The sequence below is a fragment of the Gadus macrocephalus genome, chromosome 4 (assembly GCF_031168955.1).
Source record: "Gadus macrocephalus chromosome 4, ASM3116895v1".
Lineage (NCBI taxonomy): Eukaryota > Metazoa > Chordata > Actinopteri > Gadiformes > Gadidae > Gadus > Gadus macrocephalus.
The window spans coordinates 5643738-5662083 of NC_082385.1; the positions used below are offsets into that span (position 1 = coordinate 5643738).

Consider the following 18346-nt stretch of genomic DNA (forward strand, 5'->3'; position numbering starts at 1 on the left):
ACGCTAAATCTGGTTCGCGTTTCAACCGCCGACAGTAACCTTATGATAGGATGGGGATTAAGCCGGATGGCGATAGTCGCGGCGGCTACATAAGCATCGTGACATCATAGCAGCGGAGGAGCGGTTCAGCGCGCTTATTTTGGGACCCTGCCCGAAACCAAACCGAACCGCACCGCTCGTTTGAAACTAGGCATAAAAGTACACACTGATTGGACATAATACACTTAGTTGTGTAGCATCTTATTCTAGATGGCTTCGTTGTATACGGGAATGGAATTCTAGCGATTGTTAGTGCTTTGCACTTGGTTCTATTAACATCCTTACTCTAGCAACAATGATATATTGTTTCACCTTCTTTTGATAAATGTACTTATTATAAGTTGCTTTGGATAAGAGCGTCTGCTAAATTCCCTGAATATAAATGTAAAAGCAGTAATTTTTTTATGTAAAGTCTTCCCTCACTGAACGTGAATTTGATGATGAATAAGCAAACTAAAGACAGGGTTGACGTTTGTGGTTGATGTGTGCTCAGCTGCTTCAGCAGAACTTCAACCGGGTGAAGAGGTGCATCATGGTCCTAATCAACATCGGCTCCTACATTAACAGCTGCTTCGAATGGGAGTCTGCCCAGAGGAGCATCTTGTCCTTCCTGGTAAGCACACACGCACCAAACACACATACACACACGGTCACACACACACACACACACACGGTCGTACACAAACACTAGGGCGCACGCGCAATGTCCTAATATCTGACTGTGTGTGTGTTTATTTTGGTATCATTTGTGATTATTATATCAGATCTATTTACAAATGGGAGTGCAGAGTTGTGTGTCTCAGATTGTGTACTGAGATTTGTGCAAGTTCAAAGGTATCGCAAATGTCTATTCAGACTATGAGACTTAATCAGTCTTGTAAATGTGTACAAACATAGTTCTGCAAACGTGTCGACACATCTGTAAATAAGTACATAGACGTTAATAGCTGCAACGCCGTTGTACTTTTACAACGAAAACAGAAGTGATGTTATCACTTCCTCCGGCCCCTTTATTGGCTGTCGTTCACACATGTTGTTTGTCTGCACTTCGGGCCGTGCCAGAGATCGGTGGTTGTGTAGATAAAAGGCAGCCTGCGATGACGTGGTCGGCCCTGCATCGGCACAGCTGCAACCGCACCTCTGCCCAGAAGTGACGCTTTAAAGCACGGCACAGCCATGGCTGTGCGACCGCACGTACAGAGAGTGTGATGGTATCTGACTCTGTTTGTGTGTGCGTGTGTGTGTGTGTGTGTGTGTGTGTGTGTGTGTGTTTGTCATTGCGTCATCCAGGTGTTCGTGCTGGTGGTGTGGAACTTTGAGCTGTACATGCTCCCTCTGTCGTTGTTAATGCTGCTGGTGTGGAACTACATCTTCTGCTTGAGGGAAACAACAGACACCGTCAGTATAGTGTGTGTGTGTGTTCGTGTTTATTTGTGTGTGTTTTTGCATGTTGGATCATAAAGAAAGAAATTTGTTCTATTTGCAGTCAATGGAGGCCATGTTTGACTGGGAAGAAGAGGAGGAAGAGGAGAAGGTAACCAGTGGATTGAAATCATCAGCACGTTATGTCCTCATGTCACAACATAAGTGACATGACGTCGTCATGTCGTGACATAAGCAAAACGACATCATGTCACGACAACTGGACGTCATGTCGTCACAGCGTGCATGAAATTATGTCGTCATCGTGGCGCACAAGACACGCTATCACAACGTGCACGCCAAAACATGCCATGACAAGCCTGCTATGACATCATCATGACACGAAACGTGACCGTGTCGTGACGCCACCGTGTCGTGACGTCACCGTGTCGTGACGTCACCATGTCGTGACGTCACCATGTCGTGACACCACCATGTCGTGACATCGTCGTGTCGCACGTGTCCTCCGCCCTCAGGACTGTGAGCGTAAGGGCTTCCTGGACAAACTGTACGCCATCCAGGACGTGTTCCTGAGCGTACAGACCGCCCTGGACGAGGTGGCCTCCTACGGAGAGAGAATCAAGAAGTGGGTATCGCACGCGCCCGGGACGGGGTCCGCTCCCTTTGGAGTTGATTTCAAAAGTCACCCGTCTGCTTTTTTGTTGTATATTTCGGATTCAGAAATGACCTATTGACTATTAATCATGAAGTATATGGGAAATACTTTTGCTATTTTTTGTATTTATTATTATTTTACTTTCAATGGGTTTCTCCGAAACCCATCTGGATTATTCTTTTGTCATATATTTTGAATGCTTTGACCCATCACTCGACTATGAATTATGCTTGAGCGTTGGGCGCTCATGCATCTGTGTAATGTTTTGGGTACAATTCTTTGGTGGGCCCTCCTAGCAGGCTCATGGACAGTAACCCCATGACCCGTCCTCCCTGCAGCACGGCGCACTGGACCGTGCCCTTCCTCAGCTGGCTGGCCGTCGCCGTCCTGTGCGTGGCCATGGTCCTCCTCTACTTCCTGCCCCTCCGCTACCTCGTCCTGGCCTGGGGTAAGACCTCATCCCCATCGTGATCGGAAAAGCTTTTAAGGCCGTGGGGACCGATGTTAACATCTGGAAGACACGGAAGTCACCGCAACACTCGCCTCCCTGAAACGTCCTCCCGATCTGGATCGCTCCGTGTAACCATGACAACCGGTAACCCTGACAACCGGGTATGCGTCGATTGGCGCCCGGAAGGCTCTATCCGGCTGAAGCCTAATGACTCTACGGCTCTAGCTTTCTTAAAAGATTAAAGGGTATGGGTGATTAAAACATCATGGCCGTCTCTCCTGGCTTCACCAGAACATGACTTTGGCTTAGCGATTCGGCTGAAAAGACAAATGCAAGCAACGGCTTGAATTCAAGCACTTTAGTCTTTTGGAATCAACGCTGGAATCAAGTTGTCCTGACAACTTGACATGACATCGTATTGTCACGGCACATGTGAAACGATGTCTTCATGACACACATAAATGACATCCTGATGCGATGACATACCTGCTATGACATCGTCATAAAATGAATGATAGTATGGGTGACGGCGGTTTGGGTGATTTAAGCACAGGGGTCGATTTATGTGTTGACTTTATGACTTTACCCCTAGGTGTGAACAAATTCACTAAGAAGTTGCGGAACCCATACTTGATTGACAACAACGAGCTGGTGGACTTCCTCTCCAGAGTTCCGTCCGATGTCCAAGTGGTATGTTTGTGTTTGTGTGGGTGTTTGTTTGTGTGTGTTTGTGTGTGTGAGTGGGACATTTCTAATTTGCAGGTGTCAAGTTAATTCCAGTTAAAGTGATTTCTTGTGCAAGTGTGCAATTGTGTGTGTGTGTGTGTGTGTGTGTGTGTGTGTGTGTGTGTGTGTGTGTGTGTGTGTGTGTGTGTGTGTGTGTGTGTGTGTGTGTGTGTGTGTGTGTGTGTGTGTGTGGTTTTCATATGAATGATGGATAGAGACAAAGATAGAAAGAGAGAGAGAGTGAGAGAGAGACAGTGAGAGTGAAATATAACCCTTGTGTCTATGTGCTTTGTATGTTGTGCAGGTCCAGTATCGGGAGCTGAAAGTAGATCCTGGACAGAGTCCGAACAAAAGGAAAAGAACCAACCCAGGCTAGCTGTGAACACACTAGCCATGAATGTATGAATCTCTGTAAAAAAATATTTATTTTTTTAGTTTTGTTTTTACTTTTTTGAGCAATTTGCTTGTTTTTCGTTTTATTTTGAAGAACTGCACCTTTTTTTTTTTTCAATCTCACCTTTAAGAAAAGCTCTCCTTTAACTCATGAGAGTGACTGTATGTATTGAAGATCATTGTGGAATAGTTGTCAAATATCAAGAAGAATGCCTAGAAAGCATGTGTGTTGTTGATTGTTGTTATTATTAATCAAATAATATACTGTCTACATTAGTTTGCAAGCACATAGTTCATTGAGGAAATGGAATGATTGATAGAATGATTGACACATGCCATGCAATGATTACCCCGTTGCACAATACAATATGTGGAGTTGAAATAAGGGCAAGAATACCTATGGTACTGTAAAAATGAATGTTGTTTACAATAGTGTAATAATATGTTTACAACAAAGGTTGATCTATGGAAGGAAAAGCCTGATCTGACACAAAGCCATCTGTAGGTCATTCTGATATTTACGTTAAAAAGGTTTTACCCCAAGGTGTGACTCAATTTAGCACGCTTAATCTAAATATTCCTGAATCTAAAGGCTCATCCAACACCACGTAGTCAACAACCTTTCAATTTCTACATAATCTGTTTATTTTGTTAATGCAATTATAAACGATATTTCTATGCACTTTAGCTGAATATCTACTCTATTAGTTTCAATGTTACGCATGTACTGACGTCTTCCTTCACATATGGCTGCCTCGGTAAGCCTATGGCGTGTACATATTTCAGCGGAGAGAATGGACCCTATCCGCAGGTCACCAACAGCAGGGAAAAGCAACTTCCTGTTCCTGTGATTTATAACATTAGGTTGGTTTTATTTCATGTCTGTTGCCGCACCAACACGGTGTGTGTATATTAACCAGACTAGGTGTGGCTATACTTGAGTACGGCCATACCGAATTGGAACATGCCCATAATTGAGGTTATGAGCTGCACCTGTGTTTTTTCTTACGGCGAAAAAGGGCCTGGTTCTTGCATGATGTGCACGCTGAAATGTAACTGGTTGTGGTCTGTGCGTGTCTGTGAACCTACTGTATATCCAAGTGCATTTATCTGCTAAAGGCTAAACAAGTTTTCGTCTCTGTGTCTCTGAACTGTCTGAATGCATGTGAATTCAGAAAAAAAGTTAACTCAAACAAACTGTTTCACCAACAGTACTACAATGAACGACATTGAAAAGGTCCTAACATTTATCTCGAAAAGATTCTTTACTTTTTTGGTTCATTGTTTATATTATAATTATTATTTTTTGTTTTCCATATTTGATATGATTGTTTTATTACGAAAATGGTATGCAACCAGATTAACTTTCTTGTAATGTATAGGACATCCATTTGTATACAAGTGCACATTGGTCTATAAAATATATTTATACCCAGATCAACATTGTTGACTGTGTTTGATTGAGCTTGTGTGTTGTTTCCAGCCTATCAGGAAGCGGCCTAACCACTAGCAGATTGCTACAATAGGCTAAGTTATAAGGCTAGTATGACATAGTTTATAGTAGGATATAGTCAACTCTCTCTCTCTCTCTCTCTCTCTCTCTCTCTCTCTCTCTCTCTCTCTCTCTCTCTCTCTCTCTCTCTCTCTCTCTTCCCTCTCTCTCCCTATAAATATATAGAGGCCTAAGATTAAACTTGTTCTTATAATTTTGTTTATATCTATGTACTTTTTTTTTTTATTTTTTTTTTTACATTTCTACCAATCAATACTGCTACTGTTAATGCTACTGCTACTGCAACTGATACTACAACTGCTACTTCTACTCCTACTACTAATACAGCTGCTGCTACTAATACAGCTACTACTATTTATACTATCACTACACCTACTACTATTACTACTAATAATTGTACTACTTACAAATTACATCACACAGCTAAACCCTTATAGATCCTTCAGTAACCAATCTAAACAATGGGTAGTTAATGCATCGACATGTCATCACTAGAATTACATTTTTCTGCTGCTTGCTGTTTGTCCTGCTTGTTTGCAATGTCCTTATTTAGTTTGGTCTGCCTGTGTTTTCATATGTTTGTCTGTTTTTATGTTATTCATCTTTACCAATCTTTACACTGCATGCCATGTTCTACATTTGCTTTAATGTATTTAGAAAGCCTTTTCAAAACCTTTTTTGTTGAAGGAAAACAGCCTCTCTTCTCGCTATTTTTGCATGCGTAATTATTATTTGCAATGTCCCTTCTCTCAAATAAACTAAACTAAACTATTTCTACCTATAATACCAACCAATTATGATAATACTAGTAGTCATTCAGAACCACAAGCAAAAGGTTTAAAAAAGCAGGTCAGAACTAAAATAACTGGCACTATTTGTCCAAGTGGGAACAGGATAAATCAAACAGAATTGCAAGCACAGAGAGAGAACATCCGAGTCGTTTACACTGCTTAGGGGCATACGTTCATGTTACAGGGCGAGAAAGCTGTTATTTGAACGGTTGGAAAATAGTGAAATAAATCCGCCGGCGACGGTTTACACGCACACACACATGCAGCAGGACTGCGTGCTTCTTTGCGCCGGCAGCGCCGCCTGCGCGCACATGCTCAGTGCGCACCCGGACTGACTGAAGAGCGTCCTCCACCGCACCGCTCCAACACACAAGCAGTGAGAAGCAGTCGAAGAGATCTCTCTCTCACACACCATGAGCGACACTGCCCAGCCTAGATGAGACGTCCGCCGTTGGGCTTCTGACCCAGCCTTTTGCTGGTCAAAAGGAAGCAAGTGCATGCGTCTGGCGCCCGGCCGTGAAGAACATCCAGCGGTCTCCTGCCTCGGCCGTTCGAGTCGTTGTCTTGTGGCCATACTTGTACCACTCTTTTTGCCACGATGGTACTGAGCAAGGTGAAGGCCTTTGCGATTTACTTTGACAATCTGAACGAGCACAATCTGCCCGTGTTCTCTGGCGGAGACCAGATCTCAGGGAGGGTAGTGGTGGAGGTCACCGAGGAGGTGCGCGTCAGGAGCCTCAACATCCACGCCAGAGGAGTAGCCAAGGTGCGATGGACAGAGTCGCGGAACACTGGGGCCAACACGGCCTACACTCAAAATTACACTGAGGAAGTGGAGTACTTAAACCATTACGACAACTTGATAGGCGAGGAGAGAGGTAAGGGGAATTTACCAAACCATGCACCTCATTCTTCCCACCAACCAAAATGACCAGTGACCCAAGTTGTAGCTGTCGCAGTGTGAATCTGTGTGTGTGTGTGTGTGTGTGTGTGTGTGTGTGTGTGTGTGTGTGTGTGTGTGTGTGTGTGTGTGTGTGTGTGTGTGTGTGTGTGTGTGTGTGTGTGTGAGATTCAGACGTCTATTAACGTGACATATAGTTCATGGTGGAAGCTGACACGTCCACAGTGTGCTGTGTGGTTATCATGTGTTTACTGCGTTGGGCATTTCAGCATCTTGTGAATCAAGCGTTTAATCATTAGCTCCGTTTACGCACAGCAGTGTGTGTGCGCGTCGTGTCCCTGGCTGTGGTGCTGATGCGACAGCTGATAGGAGCAGGACCGACTCGAGCAAGTCGAAGAGGTGTTCACACGATATGCCTCCCAGAACATATTATACCCCCCATAGTTTATGATAAACAAGACCTTACAGCCTAGTCCTAAAAGCATAGCCTGCCGTCAGGGAAATAGATTTGGTTCACGAGTTAAAATAAGTATGTGCATGGATATCAATGCCGACCCAGAAAAGTATCGCAAACTGCGATGGGAAAACCATGACATTGACTCGTCCCTAAACGGAGAACAAACCCAACCGATCTGACTGCTTTAGTCAAGACACCGATCAATAGTCTTAACACTCCCAGAACACGACAGGCGATCATATTTGCACATTGGATCTTTTCTCACTCGCCCTCCGAGGAAACGAACATGTAGGCTACTCAGGCAACTCCCTTTGTTAGAAGCGGTTCAAACCTGTTCACAAACCGGCAGTCTGTGGACGTGCGTGTGCGTGTGTGTGTGTATGGGTGGAGGGGGCACGGCAGGGACGCCAGCGGTTCTCAGATAAGGCCATAAATACTCGGAAGGCTGCCGGGCAATGACATCAGCCTATCCCTAAGCGAACAAAAAAGGGTTGTTTGTCAATTATTCATTGATTCTGCTACGCTGGATTTACATTTACTCGCATCCTATTGCAGTATGATTTGGACGAGGGCTTTCCAACCCGCTGTATACATCTAACATACAGGGGAATTACTTTACACACAATAAATGGTTGCCCTTGCACATTACCATCATAATATAAATATATGAATAGACTTAGGCTATTCATAATTGCTCCACGCGGTGAATTGGCCAAACCGGCAAACAAAGAAGAATACAAGTCATGATTGTCTGCTGTAAGCAGCTGACTATCGTGTTGCTCTTTAGTTATTTCTTTACGTAAAGATTGTCTCCCTAGAAAAGTGTTTTTCACTGACTTGGTGGAGTACATGATAAATGCTTTTGATAAAGGATAGGGATTTTTATAAGGCATCATCAACAGTTTAAATGTCCAACATCGAAAGCTGGGGTGTGTGTGTGTGTGTGTGTGTGTGTGGGGGGGGGGAGGTTGTGTGGAAGTTGAATCATGTGTGTGGGGGGGGAGGTTGTGTGGAAGTTGAATCATGTTTATATCATCAAATACCAGTCGCCGGATCCAAGACTCAACACTCCTGGTTTATATTTGTCTGTTGATTTCAATCGTTGCACTGTATGAAATAACATGTAACCTGTTGAAAGTCCTTAATAAAACCAACCTGGATGTACCATATCTTTTGTTTTGTTTTTATTTATTACTTCCTGGTCTGTTACTTTCTTTTTCTCTACCTGTGGTTTGCTGTAAAACATATATGTTCTCTTGACATCCTTCCATGCAATAGTCCACATGCTCAGAGAAATGAGGGGGCGGGCCCAAGGCATGGGTTCGACCAATGGTAGCCCTGGCAGTAATTTATTTCACATTTCCTCCAATAGGTGGCTAAGTAGTAATGCATGCGTTTGAGTATCCGGCTGAAGGAAGCTGCTTAGTCTGGTTCATACCGGTCTGCTCCTGCTTCTCTCTCGCTCTACTGTTGTCAATGACACACACACACTCTCCCGCACACACACACACACACACACACACACACACACACACACACACACACACACACACACACACACACACACACACACACACACACACACACACACACACACACACACACACACACACACACACACAGGCGCTACTCTTACAGCCACTTTATGACAGCTATTGTAGAACCAAAGAAGGAAGAGAAGCAACATGCCATCGACACACAATGAATAATACAGATAGAAATTCTGCTGGCGGGGCTTGACACGGTCTGGCATGCGGTGAAGAAACACCACGTTCTTTCTCTATCGCAGGGCTGGGTCGTATTCCACAGTTCCACACTGTTGAACTTCCTCACACTGAGTGGGTTTTTCATGATTCAGAGATGTATGCAATATTGTTTTAACTCATAGGCGCTTAGGTCATAGCCCCACTTTGAAACCAGGAGGGTCTTTTATAATGCAAAAAAAAAAAGAAGGGAGAATGTGTCACTTGGAATTCCAAATGCGTTTTCTATGGAGGGTTGGTTGAATTTAATCCAGCAATCTTGACCTCAGTAGTTTTGGCTTATTAATGATATTTTTATGGGCGACTGAAATCTCATGGGTAAAATAAAAGTGAAATTGTAAACATTCCTTGAAAATGACTATTCTCCCTTTGGCAAACAGAAAAATTAAATAGCTTCAAGCCACTAGCAACAACTGGTTACAAGTAACTGAAATAGTCCCCTCGTTCCTCTCTCTTATCAGTCAGTAAAATGTCGGTAACCTGGCAACACAATGTGTCGGTTGATTGTCACAGAAGGCAACGTGACTGATCCCACCCGTGATAATCAGTAACATCAACGGTCCAAATAATCTTGAAGTACAGGGTTGGTTAGATTTTGAGATCATCATAAAATTCAGATGATACAATTATGTGAGACATTAAGATACTAATCTGGCTGTGGATGACTTAGATTAGTTATGCTTCCATTCATCTGGATATTATATAGACATTTGTAACTTTTTACTTAGTTACAAATGTAGGCCTACTTATAAAAGGAAACTTTTGCCAGTTTTCTGAATATTTTAATGTAGAATCTATTGAACAAAGTGGAAAAAAAAAGCTGGTAAAACACCAAGGCATAAACCCAGGCTAGCATAAACTATAAACAATTTGGCTTTGGTTCATAGCCAAACCATGTACTTCAACCAGATGACTCCCACAATCACAACCATTATGTAAATACTTTCAGAAACGGCTGTATTTGCACGTTCTCCCCTATCCCAACAAACCAACTGAATTCCTCTTTTGAATCTGTGACACTTGATACAATAGGCCGAGGCAGATAACCAGAGCCAGTCCTTCAGGTCCCAGAGTCCAACCCCCCCAGCTCAGATTCTCGTCTAGACTGGAGTGGGTTGGCACCATCTGTCTGGTACGGTGCATATGGAATCTTGTTTCTCGTGTCTTTCAGATGACGAGAGCCCGGATGAGGGATTCACCGTTCTCTGCACGGGCGTGCACGAATTTGCCTTCAGCTTGAACCTGCCTCAGATGTAAGTAAAGGTTGGCGTACACAAGACAAGACAAAATACAAAAGATTAAACATCCACCCGCAAACAAGCCCACACACACTCACAAAGAGAGAAGGAGAGAGAGAGAGGGAGAGAGTGTGTGAGAGAGAGGGAGAGGGAGAGGGAGAGAGAGTCAGAGAGAGAGAGAGAGTCAGAGAGTGCAAGTCTTGGTTGTCAACAAACAAATGAACCCACATAATCACTAAAAAGAAGGCAAAAGTTGCGAAATAAGTAAAGGTATGAAAAGGGTTGGTCCAACAGGATATTCTCTCCTAATTAATAACTTGCTGCTCACTGTAAGTTACTAAATGGTCAGCGAAATGACAGTTGGGGGAAAAAAATAACAAACTGTACAATAAAGTGACGGAATATTACGATGTGGATATTTATATCCTGTACCTCCTCCTCCGCCACCTTCTCCACCCACCTCCTCCACCCACCTCCACCTCCACCCTGGGGTCCACCTCCTGCCCCGACAGGCCCCTGGCCACCTCCTTTGAGGGGAAGCACGGCAGTGTGAGGTACTGGGTTAAGGCCGAGCTACAGCGCCCCTGGCTGCTTCCCGTAAAGGTGAAGAAGGAGTTCATCGTCTTCGAGCACATCGACATCAACACGCCGCTGCTGCTGGTGAGCGGGACACGGGACACACACACGCGCACACACACACACGCACACAAACAGACACACACATCCACACCTCCAAAGACCGTCGGTAAGATTGTGGTGTGACCTTTTGGTCTTGTAGAGATAAAGCACTACAAAGGATATGTTGTCCTTTGGCCTGGTGTCCCAGCCAGGTTATTTTGCTTTGAGGCCCTTCCTAGCTCTTTAGTGACATGTATGTCAACATGTTCTCCCTGTAAGTCACTCTGTGATGAATAAATGTAAAGACTCACCTGTTCAGAGCTCCTGCTTATTGTATGTTGTACGTCCTGGCACTTAATGTACGCACTTATTGCATGTCGTACTTAGCTATAGTACCTATTTGTGTAGCATCTTATCCTAGCTATCATTGTTGTATGCAGGGAATGGGTTAACCTAGCGATGGTTAGTGCTTTGCACTTGGTTCTTTGAACATCCTTACTGAACCGACAGCGATATATGGTTTCATATCCAGCTTCTTCTGACAAATGTACTTATTATGAGTTGCTTTGAGAAAAAGTGTCTGCTAGGTGCCCTGAGTGTAAATGTTAATAGTAGTTGTGAACAGTTTGAGTGAATACCAGCTCTGTCGCCTCAACAGGCCCCTCAAGCCGGGACCAAGGAGAAGACCCTGTGCTGCTGGTTCTGTGCTTCCGGTCCGATCTCCATCAGTGCCAAGATAGAGCGGAAGGGCTACACACCAGGTACCCACCGAACACACGTCAACATCCATCCTCGCACCCACCTGAAACTAAACCACTGCGCATAAAGGCCTAGTCCTGACCGCAGTGACAGGGGTTTGATTCCTGCCGGAGTCCTTTGCTGCAAGTTCTGCCCCTCTCTCTCCCCTACCTTCCTGCCTTCTCTACAATAAAAGGATAAAACCTTCAAAAATAAATCTTTCAGAAAACTAAACCACCGTCAAATGTCTGGAACGGGGGAGACACTGTGGAAACACTCTCCCGGTCCACACATCAAGCACAGGTCCCACCCGCCGATCCCTCCACCAACCGGCTATCTAGTTCAGATCGGAGAAGACCTCGCCAAAAACACCAAACCCACACAGAAGTGTAACTCTCTCTCTCTCTCTCTCTCTCTCTCCCTCTCCCTCTCTCTCCCTCTCTCTCTCCCTCTCCCTGATCTATTTTCTCTCCCCGCCCCGAAGGCGAGTCCATTCAGATCTTCGCCGAGGTGGAGAACTGCTCGTCGCGCGTGGTCGTGCCCAAGGCGGCCCTTTACCAGACCCAGACCTTCTACGCCAAGGGGAAGGGCAAGCAGATCCAGCAGCTGGTGTCCAACCTTCGCGGAGACCCCCTGGCCCAGGGCAAGAGCCAGAGCTGGGAGGGCAAGTCACTGAAGATCCCGCCCGTATCTCCCTCCATCGTCGACTGTCCCATCATCAGGGTGGAGTACGCGCTGGTGGTGAGTCACAGTCACAGTTGGAAAGGTTGACCAAACGGGTCAGCTGGGGGACATGCCCAGCAGGAGAGTCTTTCTCTATATGTGTGCGTTTAATTGAATCAAAAGTAGGATAGGTTGTGCTTGTTTTGAATAGTTGTTGAACTGGTTTCAACCTTTGAAAAAGTCGCGCCCCAAAGTAAGATAACTATATTTGGTCCCAGGACAAAGAAACCCAGTCACCCTGAAGTTATAAAAAGTAATAAATGTCTTCCTTATTATCGAGTTGAGGCATAGGTCTTTTTGACATATTTGACTTGCTCATTACAGTAATGCATCTGAAGAAAGACGTCAGTGTGTGCTAAATGAGTAACCATATATCCCCTGCCATCAAATATGCCTGATTTGATGAACATGTTGTTTCTGTTTCCTGCTGCCTGTAGGTCTATGTGGATGTCCCGGGGGGGTTGAACCTGAACCTGTCGTTGCCCTTGGTGATCGGGACGATCCCGCTCCACGCCTGCTCCAGCAGAACCTCAAGCATTAGCAGCCAGACCAGCAACCTGAGGTGGAGTCTCCAGGAGAGACCTGAAGGTAAGGACTGGGCTGGACACACATCCACACAAAGATACATGGATACGTAGACATATAGATACATAAAATAATTGATACATAGACACATAGACTCATAGACACATCGACACATAGAAACATAGACACATAGACACATAGACACATAGACACATAGACACATAGACACATAGATACATAGACTCATGTGTGCGTGTGTGTGTGTGTCTGTGTGTGTGTGTGTGTGTGTGTGTGTGTGTGTGTGTATGCGTGTTTGTCTGTGTGTGTGTGTGTGTCTGTGTGTGTGTGTGTGTGTGTGTGTGTGTGTGTGTGTGTGTGTGTGTGTGTGTGTGTGTGTGTTCGTGTGTGTGTGTTTGTGCTTGCGTCTCAGCCCCTCCAGACTACAGCGACCTGGCCGTGTCAGAGGAGCACAGGCGGGACTGCCTGCAGGGCTCTGATTGGTCCCCACCCCCGGAGGAGGCGGAGGGGTCCCTGCAGGCGTACATCACTGAGTTCAGATACCTACCCCCCCCACTCTACTCAGAGGTAACGCATGGCTGTAGCTCGGTCGGGTTGGGTTGTGTTTGCGTAATGCCCCCGCGTGGTCAGCTAACCTAAAAATATGATAACCAGGGAGGGACTCAGGGGGTCCTGCTCAGGGGCCCTCCTGCTCAGGGGGGGGGGGGGGGGGGGGGAAACATGCCTCTGGTTCTGTGTGCGTGAAGGGGTTATTGAGCCATACTCCAAGGGCTTTGGGGGGGGGCACGGAAGACAAACGTTCTAACTGCTGTGTGTGTGTGTGTGTGTGTGTGTGTGTGTGTTTCTCTCTGACAGGTCGACCCTTACCCGGACCCCGTGGAGGGTCCCAGAGGAGCTGAAGACGCAGGCCGCTGGGACAGCTGTCCGTCTCGCTGAGGACGACGAAACCCAGACCCTGCTGTCTTATCGACGGCTGGCATCAACCAGGACCTCCCCTGTCCAGCCTCTCCGTCAACACACGCAGTCGCAGCATTAACGCTTAGCTACCGCAAGAAACGGCAGCGCGAGAGAGAGTGTGAAACCGGCGGGCCATGGTTCCATCTGTGTACGTCTGGGGGCTCAGGGGATTGCTGCTCCAAGCTCGACTTGGCTATAGTCTCCGCATTGTAAGGGGCTAACTAATTATCCTCCTCCCTCGTCTTTTTTTTTACCATCTTTAAAAAGCGAACGCCTCTAAAGGATGAACAAAGAAGCAGGCGTGACAGTGGACAGGATCCAATGTTTTTTTCTAGCCTCAAAATGAGTTTTTGCACACGCTTTTCTTACCGTTTTTTCTATTGGGTGTTTTTTTGTATAGCGCAGGGTTACCACAGGCCTTTACGCTACATTCTGTCCACTGCAGCGTTCATAAGTGTTGTTGTGGTTTTCGGGCTACTAGCTCAAGCTCAAGATTTTCCACGATGGCCATCTGTCACAACTGTTAACGTCCAATCGGTCTTCCTGTGAAGGGAGGGTGAGAGAAGGAAGAAGGAATATCTTCACTTCGATGGAAGATGTTCCTCAATGTCAGTTCCTTAAGTGCTTACGTTCAACTCAAACTCCACACACACACTTCCAGGGCATGAGTGTATTGTGTGAATGTGTGCGTATCTGTGTGTGTGTGTGTGTGTGTGTGTGTGTGTGTGTGTGTGTGTGTGTGTGTGTGTGTGTGTGTGTGTGTGTGTGTGTGTGCGTGTATGAGGGTGTCCGTGATGAATGTATGTTTGTAGCAGTTTAAGAGGTGTGTAGACATAAATGCGGACCCATGTTTTATATCCGAAAGTACATCTATGACCAACTCATCACATTTTTCTCAGAGACGTTTTGGTATGTGTTCATTGCTATGACAGCCACTGGCATAACAAAACGTAAAGCAACTTATGAAGCTACCTGCCCAAAAAAGAAAGCATAAAGTTGAGATTTCATGTTTACAGAGAAACCTTTATGGGGAATGTTTTTCAAAAAGTACTTCCTTACTCCTTCCTCCTAACTTAAACATATAAAAAGTGCAATATATTTTTTTATTTGTACTGTTTTGCACTAGTTTTCATACAATTTTATTTGATGTTTTTATTTTATTTTTTTGTTTTTGCATTACACATTGTTGCTATTATCCGAATATTGTCATGATCTACTTTTTAACAAAATAAATTGTTTATTTTATGAAACATTCTACCTACTTTGGCTGTTGTGTATCCAACAAATAGCTACTTATTTGTTCTAATAGTTGACCCTTTGGTGTCCCTTGAAGGAATTCAGTGCAAGTTTTTTCAAACGCCTTCTTCCTTGTGCGCTCATATTATTTATGGTTGCATCTTACTGACCTGAAAACAATACGTTTTACAGATAAAGATCGTCAACAAGAAGTACGAAAAAGAATGTTGTGTTTACAGTAGTCATAACTTTCTTCTTTCACACACACACACACACACACACACACACACACACACACACACACACACACACACACACATACACACACACACACACACACACACACACACACACACACACACACACACACACACACACACACACACACACACACACACACACACACACAAACATTATATCCTCATTCTTACTGAATAACAAGAAAATGATTTTTTTATTCAGTTGAAGTTGGGGAAAAGCTGTGAAGGGTGCCCATTCAAAATGGAGGGGGAGAACATTGCTGACTGTAGGCGTGATTTATTTTTCCCTGTATCATGTGATCTGGGTGTCTCTTCCAGAAGGGCCTGTGTGGCTTTAAGGTTGAAGGTGAGAAATAATATTACTGTACTGTAATTCAAACCACACACACACACACACACACACACACACACACACACACACACACACACACACACACACACACACACATACACACACACACACACACACACACACACACACACACACACACACACACACACACACACACACACATACACACACACGCACACACACACACACACACACACACAGTGTTTCTTACTGGGACCTTACAAAACTGACCAATACAAAACAAAACAGTAGGAGTAGGCCACAACCTAACAGGTTCCAGAACATGACATGCAAATCCAAACAAATAGGGAAAACTGGTTTCAAAAGGTATGTACAGGTGTGTATATATGTATCAACCACAACCAAACCACCCAGCAAGTCCGTCAAGTAAGACATCAGAAAGACTGAAATCTGAAAATATTCTCTAAACGAAAAATAATAATATTGAAAATAGAGCTTTTGCAAAGAGTCAACCAAAGGTGTTCTTACACACTCAGCTCTGGAAGCCAGACCCAATTTATAGCCGCAGAGCATGATAGTTCGGATGAGCCCCGACCGGCCCGGTTGGATTTCATCTTAAAAGACTTAAACCTAAATATTAACGTGACTGGAACACTTGCTTTATCCGCGCACGGACGCAGGCGCACACGCACGCACGCAGCAAACATTCACGTGTGGTGGTTAACCAATACACCCACCCCATGTCCATCCTAGGCTGTCAACGGCTAGAAGTTATGCATTTGGAGACGTTTGAAATAGTCATGCAACAGCTTGTTCCTTACATTTTAAATATGTGTCATAATATTTACCTTGAAGTTATCTAATTGAGTGAGGTGTGAACCAAGCCAGTGAACCAGTAAGACAAGAAGGTTAAACTAAAATGCTAAAAAGGACAAATATTTATATATACATTTATATAATATATTACTTCCCTCCCTCTCACTCCCTTGCAATCTCTCTCCTGTCAGTCAAAAACCTAAAGCTCGTCACTATCGGTTGCCCAGAAGGGGCGGGCCTAAGTTATGACAGGGCACATCCCTAGACACATTGGAGATGCAGCGCTATTAATCTTGAACCAGGAGAGCGACTGACAGAGAGAGAGAGAGAGAGAGAGAGAGAGAGAGAGAGAGAGAGAGAGAGAGAGAGAGAGAGAGAGAGAGAGAGAGAGAGAGAGAGAGAGAGAGAGAGAGAGAGAGAGAGAGAGAGAGAGAGAGAGAGAGAGAGAGAGAGAGAGAGAGGCACGTTGGTGTGTTCTCTGGTTCAGTGTGTTGTGGCTGATACCAGACGCTCCACCACGTGGTGTGTGTACCAAAACATCATGTCCTTGACTGGCCAGTACCTCCCCTTTCTGCACATGGAAGTTGTTTGTCAAGCGGGGTGGGAAGAGCTCGAGTACTTTTAGAACTCGGTACTTTGAAGGAGACTTGTGGAGCAGCAGAACAGGGGTCTGAACTCGAGTCAACTTTTATTTCGGTATGCTTTTGCACTCCGCTACCCTCCAAGGCAAATGCTTTCCTTTCTACTTCATTAGGATATAACTTATTTTGAAAAGATCGGCCAGATAATTATTGTTCAATGGTTTTATTCAAAGTATTGCATTAGTTCCACAACATTTCTAGGAAAATATTTTACTTATTTTTTATTTATTTTACACTATAGCTCTTTCATAGCTCCTTATCATCATTTTAGGGTACTTTTACTTTATAATTTCTCTAAACTACATTCCAAGGGAAAGTGTGTACTTTGTTGCCTACTTCATTGTATTTATCTTTTCGAAGGCTTTTCCAATATAAACACATTTTTCAGTTCCCTAATGCTGTCAATAAGAGGGTTACCACGTGGACCACCAAAACTGTATATCTTCCACATGTTTATGAGAAATGTGTCATCAATAGCCAAATATGAGGTCTCAAACATGAATACCTGATTGTGTGTATTTTCAAAGTACTCAACTACGTTAACTTTACTCTATACTCAAGAATGAGTATAGAGTAAAGAGTATAAGAGGCGTAACAGCAGGATTCCTTATTTCTCTGGGAGGATATTCCTTCAGATGTCAAGGACATAAGCTGTTTTCCACCACAGCTGTTCTTGGTACAGGAAGATGCTTTATGCCTGGAAGTGAGTGTGTTCTTGTGAACCCAATGACACTTGACTTCACAACCATAGCCGTATATTTGTGTGCAGAGCATCGCTTTAGGGTGTTGAATCGAGATTTCTCGAGGGTCTTTGCATCAAAGCTGTGAGCTAACTTTAGTCCAGGACTGTGTCTATTTTAGCCCTGATATCCAAGGTTGCCTCGTGGTCCCATATTGCTTTTCAACACGTTTAGAAACTGAGATTTACTTGGTTGTTTGTTTTGTGTTTCTTTCAGAGAAGGACCAAATTCTAAAGGCAATTTTTGCTACCATACTCAACTGAAAAAAAACAATGGAATTATTTAAATGAATGTAACTATTCTTGTATATTTTTTTTAATGTAGGCATACTGTGTGTCATTTTTTTTGTATTTTACATGTAGGGGTTACTTATTGAGCCATAATGGTTCATAAATGACAAAGTTACTAGCTGGTAGCTGGTGCCATGTGCTCTCATGTCTATTTGGGGCTT

The 18346-nt window shown here is 44.3% G+C and overlaps 2 protein-coding genes across 10 annotated transcripts in view; both read left to right on the forward strand.

Annotated features, from left to right (window-relative positions):
- LOC132455688 (multiple C2 and transmembrane domain-containing protein 1-like) overlaps positions 1-18346 on the forward strand; it is a 160818-nt gene that overhangs the window by 24043 nt on the left and 118429 nt on the right. For 8 of the 9 annotated variants that reach the window (XM_060049602.1, XM_060049601.1, XM_060049603.1 and 5 more), the window contains 7 exons: positions 533-652; positions 1330-1437; positions 1526-1573; positions 1938-2047; positions 2416-2525; positions 3121-3218; positions 3559-5084. In XM_060049602.1, the coding sequence (XP_059905585.1) occupies positions 533-652; positions 1330-1437; positions 1526-1573; positions 1938-2047; positions 2416-2525; positions 3121-3218; positions 3559-3630 (666 nt within the window). In that variant the 3' untranslated portion in view covers positions 3631-5084. Of the gene's footprint in view, positions 1-532; positions 653-1329; positions 1438-1525; positions 1574-1937; positions 2048-2415; positions 2526-3120; positions 3219-3558; positions 5085-18346 lie in introns of those variants that run through there. The other variant, XR_009525321.1, reaches the window with a different exon arrangement.
- Positions 6264-15139, forward strand: LOC132455700 (arrestin domain-containing protein 3-like). Its single transcript, XM_060049632.1, has 8 exons — positions 6264-6829; positions 10244-10325; positions 10823-10970; positions 11587-11689; positions 12151-12407; positions 12827-12977; positions 13345-13499; positions 13788-15139. The coding sequence occupies exons 1-8, from the start codon at positions 6550-6552 to the stop codon at positions 13866-13868; spliced, it is 1257 nt and encodes a 418-aa protein (XP_059905615.1). The 5' UTR covers positions 6264-6549; the 3' UTR covers positions 13869-15139.

Coding starts and splice junctions, on each gene's coding strand:
- LOC132455700 (XM_060049632.1), top strand. CDS start 6,550: ATGGTACTGAGCAAGGTGAAGGCCTTTGCGATTTACTTTGACAATCTG. Junction 6,830..10,243: donor CTTGATAGGCGAGGAGAGAG/GTAAGGGGAATT, acceptor CGTGTCTTTCAG/ATGACGAGAGCCCGGATGAG. Junction 12,978..13,344: donor TCTCCAGGAGAGACCTGAAG/GTAAGGACTGGG, acceptor CTTGCGTCTCAG/CCCCTCCAGACTACAGCGAC.